The sequence below is a fragment of the Narcine bancroftii genome, chromosome 5, assembly GCF_036971445.1.
Source record: "Narcine bancroftii isolate sNarBan1 chromosome 5, sNarBan1.hap1, whole genome shotgun sequence".
Taxonomy (NCBI): Eukaryota; Metazoa; Chordata; class Chondrichthyes; order Torpediniformes; family Narcinidae; genus Narcine; species Narcine bancroftii.
The window spans coordinates 86,266,064-86,279,963 of record NC_091473.1 but is presented as its reverse complement, the minus strand read 5'-3'; the positions used below and the strand labels follow the sequence as shown (position 1 = coordinate 86,279,963).

General features: G+C 44.4%; 1 protein-coding gene across 2 annotated transcripts in view; it reads right to left on the bottom strand.

The window, feature by feature from the left end:
- The window catches only part of lamc1 (laminin, gamma 1), a 192,152-nt gene that overhangs the window by 98,769 nt on the left and 79,483 nt on the right, over positions 1-13,900 (bottom strand). For both annotated transcript variants that reach the window (XM_069938200.1, XM_069938198.1), the window contains exon 3: positions 12,041-12,171. In XM_069938200.1, the coding sequence (XP_069794301.1) occupies positions 12,041-12,171 (131 nt within the window). The remainder of the gene's footprint in view (positions 1-12,040; positions 12,172-13,900) is intronic.

The window sequence follows — 13,900 nt, the reverse complement described above, 5'->3', positions numbered from 1 at the left end:
GATACACGGTTGGAGGCGAGATCAGCCCACTGGCAGTGCTCAATGTGGCAGGCACCAAGAGATTTCTTTAGGCAGTCCTTGTACAGAGATATAACACATTTTCCTTCACTAACTAATCAAAAGAGTAGGATATCATTATAACATTGGTTATTCTAATAACTTCTGAAGTGGGTGTTTATATTCTTGAAAAAAGTGCCTCAAGGATGCAGGTGCAGAATTAAACAAGAAAATCTGTAGATGCTGGGGTCAATTGCAATACATAAAAGTGCTGGAGAAACACAACAGGTCACGCAGGAAGTAAAAAGTTACTAACAGTGTTTTCCTGTTTTTCCAGATTCTAGTCAAAGGAATCAGGCCCAAAATGTTGGTTACGTTTTGCTTGCTCGAGACAATGCGTGACCTGCTGAGTTTTTCCAGTGCAGAGTTCCTCCTTCTTTGGCTTGGCTTCGCGGACAAAGATTTATGGAGGGGTAATGTCCACGTCAGCTGCAGCTGCTTATTATTTGGCCAACTATATTCTCCCTGGTTTCCTAAAGCATCCTAGGAAAAATCTCATCCAGACATAGTGATTTAATCAACCCTGATGCATCCTTCTTAAAAATGACATGCCCAGATATCAATGAAAACTGCCCTGAACGCCTATCTTTCACATTACCCTCCTTGATGAATACCTCACTTTTATTCCCCAGCTCATCACTTTGATTACTGTTAGGTTCCCAAAGGCACTCACTTTTTCTAGCTGCCCTCATTCCCATAATATACTGAAAGAATGTTTTGTGGCGGTTCACCATCAGGCAGGCGAACTGGCCCCGCTTGTAAGCCACGCGGTGGGGCAGCCAGCCAAAATGGCGCTGTCGGGGGTGTTCCCTTTCTCCCAGCACGGGGCTCAGAACCCCACGTTGGGGGACCATGTGACACCCGGGTGACGTCAGCGTCCTCGTTCTCAGCCAGGTCTGGGCTGGGAGTATAAGAACAGCCCAGCAGCCTGCAATAAACTAGTCTACTCACTGGGTGCAGACTTCATCCTCGCACACGGGCTTCTGGTTATGTGTGTTATTGCAGGAGCAGTGTAGCTGCCGCTACAATTGGTGACCCCGACTGGTTCAAATGTCTTTGAACCCATCATGAGTGAGCCTGGGATCAGCGCTATAGCTGTGAAATTGCCTGAATTCTGGGTTCAGGAGCTGGAGACCTGGTTCGGCCACGCGGAGGCTCAGTTTCACCTTGCCAGATTTTGTCCGACATGACCAAATTCTACCATGTGGTTGTTGCCCTGGACCAGGCCACCGCCAAACGCGCGCTACACCTCATTCAGAACCCACCCGCCGAAGACAAATACGAGACCATCAAGCGAGTGCTTACCGGATCCCTCAGACTATCCAGACACCAGCGTGCCACTCGTATGCTGCGCCTCGACACCCTGGGGGACAGGTCCCCGATGGAGCTGATGGACAAGATGCTCACGGTCATGGGTGAGCACACCAACTGCCCACTCTTCGAGCGCATTTTCCTCGACCATATGCCCGGGGACATACGGCCGCTGCTGGTCCAGGAGAGCTTCACCGACCTGAGAAAGACCACCCAGAAGGCCCAAAGAGCTATGGCTTGCACAATTCCCGGAGGGCTCACTGGTCCAGCAGGTTACGATTCACAGGCGCGACCATGCTAAGCCTGCCCCTAGTGCTGTGATAGAGCATCCAGCCCCTGCAAGGGCCCCCAAGAGCATAACTAAGGCCACAGCATCCGCTCCAGGCCTCTGCTTCTACCACCAGCTCTGGGGACCCAAGGCTCGGAAGTGTTGTCAGCCCTGCTCATTCCAGGGAAACGACCAGGCCAGCCGCTATTAATGGCTGCGGCGGCTGGCCAAGGACATAGCCTCCTCTACCTATGGGACTCAGTCAGCGGCTGGCAGTTCCTCACTGAACTGGAGCCCAGATCAGCATCATCCTGGCCATGGCCATCGAGTCCAGGAACCGACCTCGTGGACCTCCCTTCCGTGTGGCCAACACAACAATCCGGACGTATGGAGACAAGACAGCCCACTTCCAGATCGGCCAACGGAATTTCGCGTGGAGGTTCATCGTCTCGTCCCTCCTGACTTCCATCCTGGGAGCAGACTTCATCCTCGCACACGGGCTTCTGGTGGACATTCGAGGGAGGCACCTGGTGGACGCCTGTACATTCCAGGCCATTCGCCTCGATGCCTCCCGCTCGGAGCAACCGCAGATGGCCACGATCAGCATGCCCAGAGACAAGCTCCAGCGAATCCTAGACGAGTTTCCAACATTTCTCAAGCCACAGTTCTCCGCACATCCCCACCCAGGGCCCACCAATTCACGCCAAGGCATGCCGGCTCCAGGTGGCGAAGGAGTGTTTTCGCACCTGTTGGAACTGGGGATCATTCGGCGGTCTGACAGCCCGTGGGCCTCGCGGCTTCACCTGATCGTGAAAGCCTCCGGCGGCTGGCGTCCCTGCGGAGACTATCGATGGCTCACGAGGCAACAGTTCCTGACCATTACCCCATCCCTCACATTCAAGATTTTACAGCCAACCTGCACGGTGGGAGGGTTTTCTCCAAGGTTGACCTGGTGCGCGGATATCACCAGATCCTGGTGAACCCTGAGGACATACCCAAGACGGCCATCATCACCCCCTTTGGCTTGTTTGAATTCCTGCGCATTCCGTTCAGGCTCAAGAACGCCGCTCAGAACTTCCAGCGCCTCATGGACTCTGTGGGCAGGGACTTGGATTTAGTCTTTATTTATTTGGACGACATCCTTGTCGCCAGCAAGGACCAGGCGCAACACAAGGCCTACCTACGTGCCCTTTTCTCCCGACTGGCCGATTTCAACCTTACCATCAACCCGGCAAAGTGCCATTTCTGGAAAGAATCCATGCAGTTCCTGGGCCATACCATCATGGCCGAAGGAGCCATGCCCACCGCTGCGAAGGTCGCCGCTATCAGGGAGTTCCCACGCCCGGACAGCCTCAAGGGGCTGCAGGAGTTGGCGAGTATGGTAAACTTTTACAACCGCTTCATCCTGGAGCTGCACGCATCATGTAGCCGCTATTCGCCCTCATCGCAGCCAAGCACAAAACGCTCACTTGGAACCCAAAAGCCTGCACCACATTCGAGGACACCAAGGACGCCCTCACGAAGGCTACCATGCTGGACCACCCGCACACCGATTTGCATATGGCACTCTCTGTCAATGCCTCTGCCACAGCCGATGGTGCGTCCTGGAGCAGCAGATGAATGGACATTGGAAGTCGCTGGCATTCTTCAGCCGCCTGCTCTGCCCGCCGGAACGCAAGTATAGTGCCTTCGACCGCAAGTTACTGGGCATGTACCTGGCGGTGCCGTATTTCTACTATTTTTTGAAGGCGAGGACCTTTACCATCTTCTCCGACCACAAACCCCTCACCCAGGTGCTCACGATGGCAAAGGATCCCTGGTTGGCCCACCAGCAGCGTCACCTCTCCTTCATGTTGAGGTTTACCACCGACATTCGGCACAAGGCGGGGAAGGACAATGTGGTTACCGATGCATTTTCGCGACCGGCCATCTGTGAGCTGACGCCCGGCCTCGACTTCGACCAGCTCGCCCGGGACCAGAAGTCTGATGAGGAGACGAGGGCCTTCAAGACCGCCATCCCGACTCCGAGTGGCAAAGGTACCATCCTGTGCGATATCTCCATGGGCACTCCACGACCAGTGGTTCCCCAGCAGTGGCACAGGCAGGTCTTCCATCACATCCATGACCTTTCACTGTCCGGATAGTGGCAGAACGGTTTGTATGGCATGGGCTGCGGAAGCAGATCGCGGACTGGGCCAGAACAAGCACCCATTGCCAGACGTCCAAGGTGCACAGGCACACCAGGGCGCCCATACAGGAGTTCGAGCACGTCCGAGAACGGTTCAGCCACATTTACGTGGACATTGTCGGACCCTTTCCGTGGCAACTATTACCTGTTTACAATGGTGGACCGCACCATTCACTGGCCTGAGGCGATCCCGATGCCAGATGCCTCCACCAACTCCTGCTCCCGAGCACTGTCGCATGGTTGGGTCACCCAGTTCGGCATCCCAGGTCACTTCACCAGCGATCGAGGCGCCCAGATCACATCTGCGCTCTGGGCACAGCTTTCCAACAGGTTGGGGATCCAGCTACACCGCACCACGGCCTACCACCCGCAGGCCAATGGGCTGGTCGAACGTCTGCACTGCCACCTTAAGTCGACGTTCATGGCCTGCCTCACCAGTCCCAACTGGGTGAACGAACTACCTTGGGTGCTTCTGGGCATCCGCTCCACTCCCAAGGAAGATCTGCAGGCGTCATCTGCTGAGCTGGTCTACGGTGTGCCGCTGGCACTACCTGGTGAGTTCGTCCACGCACCTCACAATCCCCAGCAGTCGCCGCACGAACTACTTCCTCACCTCAGGGCACGCTTGGACTCATTCGAATCCCCACCGCCGCCCAGGCATGGCACCCACCCGTCTCACGTTTCCAGCAATCTGCTTTCCACGGAGTACGTTTTTGTTCCATGGGGCCTGACCTCGGCACCTCTGCAGTGACCGTACAAGGGGCCGTACAGCATTCCAGCTCCATGTTCGAGCTGTTTACCGTGGACAGGCTGAAGCCAGCGCACCTCGATCCCACTGAGCCCGTGGTCGTAGCCTAGCCCAAGAAGCGAGGCGAAAAATGACTTTGACGCCGGTTCTGGGGGGGGGTGTCTGTGTGGCAGCTCACCACTAGGCAGGCGAACCGGCCCCGCTTATAACCCACGCGGCGGGGCAGCCGGCCAAAATGGCGGCGTCGGGGGTTCTGGGGGGGGTGTCTGTGTGGCAGCTCACCACTAGGCAGGCGAACCGGCCCCGCTTATAACCCACGCGGCGGGGCAGCCGGCCAAAATGGCGGCGTCGGGGGTGTTCCCTTTCTCCCAGCACGGGGCTCAGGAGCCTGCGGTGGGGGACCATACGACGTCGGCGCCCTCCAGCACGGTTCTCAGCCAGGTCTGCGCTGGGAGTAAAAGTACAGCCCAGCAGCCTGCAATAAACTAGTCAGCTCACTGAGCTCAACCCATATGGTTGTGCATGTTCTTTCAGGAGTAGTGTAGCTGCCACTACAGTTTTATATAACCATATAACAATTACAGTACTGAAACAGGTCATCTTGGCCCCTCTAATCCATACTGATTTAAGTGATCTCCTCTAGTCCCACTTACTCCCTGCACATAATCCTCCAATGCCTTCACATCCATGCACTTATCCAACCTTTTCTTAAATGATAAAATTGACCTTGCTGCAACCACCTTTTCCGGAATCTTAATTGCTGAGATTCTCCTAGTTTTCTCCTATACTCTCAATATTCGTCGGACGATTCACTTGATTCCAGTTGTCTATACCTGTCCATTTTTTCTGATCAATCTTCAACATCCTTTGTCATACGAGGTTCCCTAATGTTGACATCAAAGATGTCTTTGACTTTCATCCTTTCCAGAATATATCAGTCCTGAAATCCCAGCTCACTTTTAGAAGGCTATTACATGCCAGATGTCTTTTTTACCTACAAGCATCTGCTCCCAGTCTACTTTCACCAGGTCCTCACTTGTGCTATTGAAATCTAAGTTGTAATAAAAATATAACCCTATATTTGAAATGCTGAGCTGATATTGAATTTCTGAGGGGCAAACCTATTTGGCATCCTTTTGTACTTTTCCATTTTCTTCAAGATTCCTTTGCTTTTCACCTAAGTGTTTGCAAGCTCCAAGTGTATTCTTTGCAAGATGTCAAAATTCCATACAATAGCAATGAGATCAGGCTGAAAAATCACAACGAAAGAGGTAATAAAAATAATCAACACCAAATCTCCTCAATAAATATCACATTAGGTGACCTCTATTGTCAGGATGAGGTTGATGCATTTTTGTACATGAAGACAGGAAATGATGGAAATACTCAGAATTTATAGAGAAAGGAATAGCTATGATTATTGCTCTATGAATTCAGAATTAGAAAAAGTGAGAAAGAAACAAGTTCTAGGATGAAGAAATGGGGTGAAGGGGAGGAGAGTACAATAGGTGCTTCACAGGCAAGGACAAAATAAACATGGGTTGATGGCATAAAAGAAAAGAGGGTAATGAAGAAATGTGGAAAAAATCCCAAAAAGATCAGATGGCCAATGAGAGGAGCAGCATCATTTTTTAAAATAATTAATTTAAACAATAAAGTCTGCAGATGCTGGGACTGAGTGCAACACAGAATCGTGCTGGGAAACTCAGCAGGTGAAATAGGAATCAAAGGGTCACCAATGTTTCAGGCCTGACCCCTTAACACAGGTAATGAAATGCCCATGTGTGAAACATTGGTTACCCTTTGCTTTCTCCGATGCTGTGTGTCCTCAGCACATTTCAGTATTGCACGCAAAATGATCAAATCAGAAGTGTTAGCGTTTAATTTATTAATTTGTTATTCCAATGATCTGTTTTTGGTTACAATGTTGATGTTTCCAATAAAAATAATGATTGGATTGATAACAGTGGCAGTATTGCTACTACCATCATTAGTTCTAATAGTTTAGTTGTATTTAATTAACATTATCTAAAAATAAATCTTATTTTTGGCTTCAAGAAATGCTACAGTAGCTGACAAATTATTAAGGAATCAGCGTTGACCAATGGACTGGTTCAAGATATTAAAATAAATTTGTAAATTTGCAGCTCAACATTGTAGTTGAGTGGGTTTTGGAGACCCATTATGGAATCTTGTTCCTTTTGAATCCAAAAGTTGAGGGGAAACAATGAGGAAGTTTTTGACTTTTGCCACTATAAATGCCATTTCTATTGTCAAGAGGCCACATGCTTCTCCATATAAAACAGCATAAAATTACACCAAGACCTGAAAATAAACTATTTATTTTGGATTACTAAATGTGAGCAATTGGCAAGGTAACAAATAGAAATTGGAGAATTAAAGTTCACCAGGAACCTAGAAACAGGAAAGAATTGTCTCTTTAATGGATGGTGGACAGCTGTGATCGACTGGCTATTTATTTTCCTTTTTTTAAACTGCTTTTAGTGTAGTTATTGTGTACATATTTTGCAATCTTGAAATGGATTTATATACATATACAATCGACCCTATGCATATACGTTAATGTGTAGCAAATATACATTTAATATACATGTACAATATATGAATTATTTAAAAAAACTATGCTTGAGACAATTGAGCAAGTTTGTTGATGACACGATAACATGTGCTAATGGTGGACAATGAAGAAGATTGTATAGATTTGACAGAATTTAGATTGGCTGAGGAAACAGGCTCAAGAATAACAGGTGCAATTCAACTCAGAGAAGTGTGATCTGCTGCATTTGGGTAAATCAAACCCAGATAGGACTTGCTTTGTTAACAGCAGCAAGCTAAAATGTGCAGATACAAAGCTCATTAAAAAGTTAAAAAAGGCAAATAAATAAATGAGAGAGAGAGAGAGAGAGAGAGAGAGAGAGAGAGAGAGAGAGAGAGAGAACAAGAACGACATCAGTTGCAGCATGGGATACAAGTTTTGGGTCGTCGTGTTGAAGTAATACAGGATATTGGTAAGGCCAGACTTAGTATATTGTGTGCAGTTTTTGTCACTTATCTGCAGGAAGGATAAAAACGGATTTTATAGTTGGACAGGTTTTAGAAGACGCTTATGTTATTGTTGCCAGGGTTAGGGAAGTTGAATTATCGTGAGAAATGGAAAAACTAGGTTTGATTTCCTTAGAACACAGGCAGTTTGGAAGGGATGTTATTAATATCTATAAAATGATTAGGGGCATAGATAAGGTGAATCATGAGTCTATTTCCTAGAGAAGGAGAATCCAAGACAAGAGGGAATAACAAAAAAGTGATGGAGGTAGGATTGAGAAGAGGAGTGAGAGGACAACTCTCTCACTCAGAGGGTGGTAGGTGCATGGAACAAGCTGCCAAAATGGTGAAGGCAGGTATGCTGGCTTTCTTTAAGGAACATTTTGATAACTACATAGATGGGTGGGCCTTGGAGAGGTGTGGGCTTTATGCAGGCAAGGGAGACTAAAACACGAGGGCATGTCATTTGGCATGGATAAGCTGGGCCAGTGGTGGGAGAGTGGGGGAGGGAGGGGGACAGCAGGGGAAATCTGTTCCAACATCAGTGAACCATGCACTGATTTATTCACCCACTAAATGCAAGTTTGGTAAAATTAACATTCTTCAAAAAACCACTCACTGAGGGTCTTTTTATGCTGTTTTGAACTTGAAGCAATTCAATTGGAAACAAGAAGACTAATTATTTTCCAAATAAGTTTTAAAATGTGATTTCCTTCCCACCCCCAACCATTATTGAGTGGATAAAGTGAATGCATCTTGAGCCCAAGGAAGGTTGAGTCATCCAGACATGGGGATAAACTTTTCTCCAATTTCTTAATTCCAGTAATTCAAGAGTAGTTCTTCTGATATGTTATTTTTAGCCTTCAAGGACTTTGATGGCAGAAATCTTGATGGCAACATGCAATGCAAAACTCCATAGTTGCACAAATGATCCCTGCATTATAGAGATGGGTGGAGGAAGGTATGGTATGGGGGCTTACGATCCTAAAAATGGGCCAAATCATCATTTTTATAATGTGAAGCCACACCATTGTGCATGTGTTAAGAAACAGGAGATGGAATATAAAACTTGTGTTTGTTTATTTTTCTTTCCCACATAAATTTTGAGCAAATTTTATTGTACATCACAAATTTTATCTATACCTCTCATAATCTTGAAGATCTCTATTATGTCTCCTCTCATCTTTCTATGCTCCGAAGAGAAAAGTCCCTGCTCTGCTAACCTTGCCTCATAAGACTTATTTTCCAATCCAGGTAACATCCTGGTTAATCTCCTCTGCACCTTGTCCATAGCTTCCACATTCTTCCTGTAATGAGGCGACCAAAACTGAACACAGTAAGTGTGGTCTAGAGTTGCAACATGACCTCTCTACTGCTGAACTCAATCCCCCTATTAATGAAGCCCAGCATCCCATAGGCCTTCTCAACTATCCTATCAACCTGTGCAGCAAGCTTGAAGGATATATGGATTTGAACCCCAAATTCCCTCTGTTCATCCACACTCTTAAGTAACCAACCATTAACCCTGTGCTCAGCCTTCTGGTTTATCCTTCCAAAATTCATCACCTCACACTGATCCAGATTGAACTCATTCTGCCATTTCTCTGCCCAAATCAGCATCCTGTCTATATCCTCTTGTAATCTTCGACAACCTTCAGCTCCATCCACAGCTCCTCCAACCTTTGTTTCATCTGCAAACTTACACAAAGAGCAGGGATCCCAGAACAGATCCTTGTGGTATTCAACTAGTCACCAACCTCCAGACAGAATACTTTCCTTCCACTACTACTGCCTGCTTTCTACCTGCAAGCCAATTTTTTATCCACACAGCCAAATTTCCATGGATTTTATGACTTCCTGAACGGATGAGAAATTACAATACGAAGAACCTGAAAGTAAGCAAACTTTTTAGAACAGTGCATGTCAATGTTACACACGAATTAATAATGCTAACTCAAAATACATCAAATCAATTGAAATGCATAAGCAGTTAAGAGCCTGTAAACAGATCAAGACTTGTTTCTTAACAACTCAAAGTGAAGCAGAAATAATTTATTTAAAGGAACTATTTAAAGTTCAATTTACCATATACAGGTACTCCCCAGTTTATGACCGTAATTGGGACCGAAGACTGGTTGTATCTCAAAGTGGAAATGTCGGAATTTTGCCCACGCACGTGGAATACAGAAGTCTTAAAGCACTTTTTTTTTTAATATAAATCAAATCTTTTTTTCATCTCAGATTTGACAATAACAACTTAAAGCTTCCTGCATTTGTCAATCGACCATGACGAATCTTTCCACATTCTGGTCCATGCTTACCTTGTTAGTCAGTGTCCCGGGATCTGTAGGCTGGGCACGGCCATTTTGATTCCTGTGTGTATACACGAGTCTTCGGTTGGCGTATGTGCGATGGATTCACGTATTGGTGTTCGGTTGGCGTGTGTGTGAGTTAAGCGCCCTGACGATATTGAATTTACGCCCTTAACTATCATTCATGCGCCATCCGAACTCCAACACTTGAACCTATTGCGCATGCGCCAACTGAAGACTCGAGCATCTGCACAGGGAATCAAGATGGCCATGCCCAGCATAAGAATCCCGGGATGCTGACATTTTGCACACATTTTGGCTCTTGCATGCCCTTCATCTACAAATTCGGAAATTCTGCCCTTTTACTAATATCCATCAATAATTAAGAATGGGGCTGTAGTATTAGGCACAAAGGCATACCACCACTGCATTCTTCCCTCAAGTCTGAAAATAAAGCGTTCACTTCTACTCTCTTGTTTCTGTTTTTAAACACTTCTTGTTCCTTTAAACTCATGCACTTCAATTTTGCTAACAATGTCTTCATGTGAATCTTGATAAATCTTCTTTTAAAAGTCCATGCCAAACTATGAACTCATCCCTTTAACTTTGCAAACGTTAGTCAGGTCATCTTAAGAGGGGTTGCTTTCAACAAATTAATGCTGATGTTTGTTTTCATTCATATTTTACCACCTATCCATAGTTTTGACCCAGATTGTTATCTCTGAACATTACAATGTCATTCAATACTGACTAATACTTGAAACATCCTTGCTTTTTTTTAAAAAACAGAACTTCATTGGATGTTCCAAATTAACATGTACAACTAATAATTTTCCCGCAAACTAATTATTAATGAAGGGTTTGGCTGCAAATAATCATTATACCATCTGAATTGCAATTATTCAGTTTTATTATTTTCTCTAGTACAATTAACTTCTCCTAGCAGAAACAAAAAAAAACCCTTTGCCTTCAGACATACTGCCATTTCTTCAATATCCTTCAAATGGCTTGCATATATGAGAAATTGGGAATAAAGATCTTGAATTCTGCAAATACTCATCATCATTTCCAATAATCCTTTCACTCCCAAGTTCACATGCAAGTGCATCACAATAAAAGCCAAATTCAACCACGAACTGCCAAAACAGTGCAGAGTATAACCAAAGCAAATCCATCTATAAGCACATGTATTTCCTTTGAAAGTTTAATATATTAAGTGCCAATTTACTCACACTCTTCCTGTAATGAGCTTTTAAAAATTTTGCATTTTAAATAGTCTTTAATAGATTTAGCTTCCCAAAGAATTTCCAAGAATCGTGGATCTAAAGATTCCTGCAAAGGAGTGTTAAACTACTGATGTAAATTTCAGTTTTACTTGATGTTCACTTACATTTCTTTCACAGGAAGAAAAAAGATGATCATAATATAACCCTAAAATGATGCAAGATATTACAAAATACTGCAAATAATATTGGAATACACGAGCAAGGAGGCCAGATGTGGAGATGTAAAACTTTGGTTATGCTTCACTTCTGCGTACAATTCTGACAGAATGGGTTGTCTTTAGAAAGTGCATGGTAAAGACTTTACCAGATTAGAGGGTATGAGCAATAAAAGGTTCTTTTGCCTGGAGTCTGAGAGGAGACCAAACTTATGAGAAACAGACAAGTAGATGGTCAGAATGATTTTTTTCCCCCATGGTATATATGTTAAATGCTGGAGGACAGCAATTAAGGAGGAGGGTGGGGAAGAATGTAGAATTTAAAGAAAATGAGCAAATTCTTTTTTAAAATACAAAGTGATGCCTGGAATGGGCTGCCACGAGTTGTCATGGAAGCTGTGTTTAAGAGGAACAACTCCAGGAAATAGAGGAACATATTCATTTGCAAACTGCAGAGATTTAGTTTAATTTGCAATTATATTTGGTGCAGAAAGTCCTGTTCCTATGCTATATTAACTACATGCCTACTCTTTCACAACTTGCAGGTTGCTCGCATTAAATTTCAATTCTTTTTATGCCCTTGCTTTATACAACAGTTTACCTGCAGCTTTAAAAAAAATGTCAGCAATAAAGAGAGGGGAAAAAAAAGTACCTTCCTCCAACTGCAAAGTCTGAAATTGCATAATAGTAGGACTTCAGAACTTTTGGGTCATTAAAGACCTCATCCCCAAAGGTGTTCAACCTATTCAAGGTCACTTTGATATCAGTTGCTGTCACCCATTCCTGTAAATGAGCAAAGAATAATTTCATTAGTACACTGCCACATACATAATTATTGATCATCCTAGTCAGAAAAAAAATCCACCATGGAACAGCCAATAAATTAAAATATTCCCACAAAAACATTCACAATGGACCATTTTCTGTACTGATTTATACAAAAGAATGATGATCAAGCATAAATTTTAATTGAAATGGGGCATTTTTATATCAAAATGTATAATGTACAATAGAATTATTCTATGAAGTTGCATTTCAAATTGGTAATGTCTTCCGAGACAGCTTCTTGGAGTCGAGAAATATTTCTAATGAAGAAAACGTGGGATCTTCAGACTCTGCAAGTAATGGTGCTTGAATGGATAACAATTATGCTTTTGTCACTTGGCTTCCCCTTGCTTCCAACAAGAGCCTCTAGGCTCCTTATTCAATCCCAGGGGCTTCTCCACTTTGAGAAGGTAAGGGCTGAGGAATTGCAATAGAGGGTAAGGACATTACATATTTTTCAGCAGGTTTTGAGAAATGTATTTTGCCTTTTGGTAATCTCTACCGTGATAGAGCTCGGAATACAGTGCCAATTGCACAAGTCTGCTGGCAGACATAGGAGCATCATGGCCTGGCCGTTGAAGCCAGGTGAATAGTTAAAGGTGGGGAAGTTGCCCTGTTGAACTTTGCTTGCTGATCTTGCAAGTGGATTTGGAAGATTTTGTGGAGACAGGATTATACATTTTAGTAGTTTGGCATGTGTACTGCAGATGGTCTCAATCTCTGAAATGTACATAAGAAGGAGATATACTGCTTTCAGTCTTCTTCTAGGTTTGAGCTCTTCATCTTCAAATTTTTTTTCCCCCCCATAGCCAAAAGTTGAAATGATAAATTTATCAAGGACATCTGTCTTTGCTCAGATTTGGGCTCTTAGAAATGTAATAGTACCTCACATTTTCCAGGGTCATGTCATCCACGCGCTCTGATGTGAAGAATAGTACAGGACTTTTAGTTTGTTGCTGCTTTTAGTGCAAGATTAATTCTCTCATACATGTCAGCGAACACATCAACAGTGACTTATTCCTATCTTCAAATGTTCACATAAGCAAATATTGTCTGTATATTGCAGCTCAAAGACTCAGATCAGATTGACCTTGATGCTGAAGTGAAGGAAATTTAAAGTTGAAAAGAGTCCTTCCAACCTTCACTTCAGTGAGAAGTTAAAAGCGAGGTCTACTCTGGCACTGAGAAAGTATGAGACTTGAATTACAGTGACAATAACATTGGCTCTGTATTGGAACAGTTTGCATGCCAATATGAAGTTTCAAACGTATTGTCGCATTATACCTGGTAGTGAGAAGGGTTCTTCTGTGAACGGCAAGCAAGTCAACTGTACTAAATACAACCATACAATGAAACAGAGCCACAACAGAGCATAGGATTACAACGAGAAAGAGCAAGAGCAGCACGAGTGCACTGTGGAGGAATCCGTTTAGGAACCTTGGGACTGTTAAAAGATCGTATATGCCTGTTGACATTACAAACATGAAAAATTGTTTTAACCTTCAAGTCTTGACTTCTGTCTTGCATTTACATATCCTTTCCACCTTCACCATAATCACTCAAATTATGTTATTGTTAACATGAACAGGCTTAAAGAAATGATCATTGGAAGGAATTGTCTTTAAGCCTGTTCAAGACTCAAGACTTGAAGCTTAAAACGATTTTTAATATTTGTAATGTCAATAGG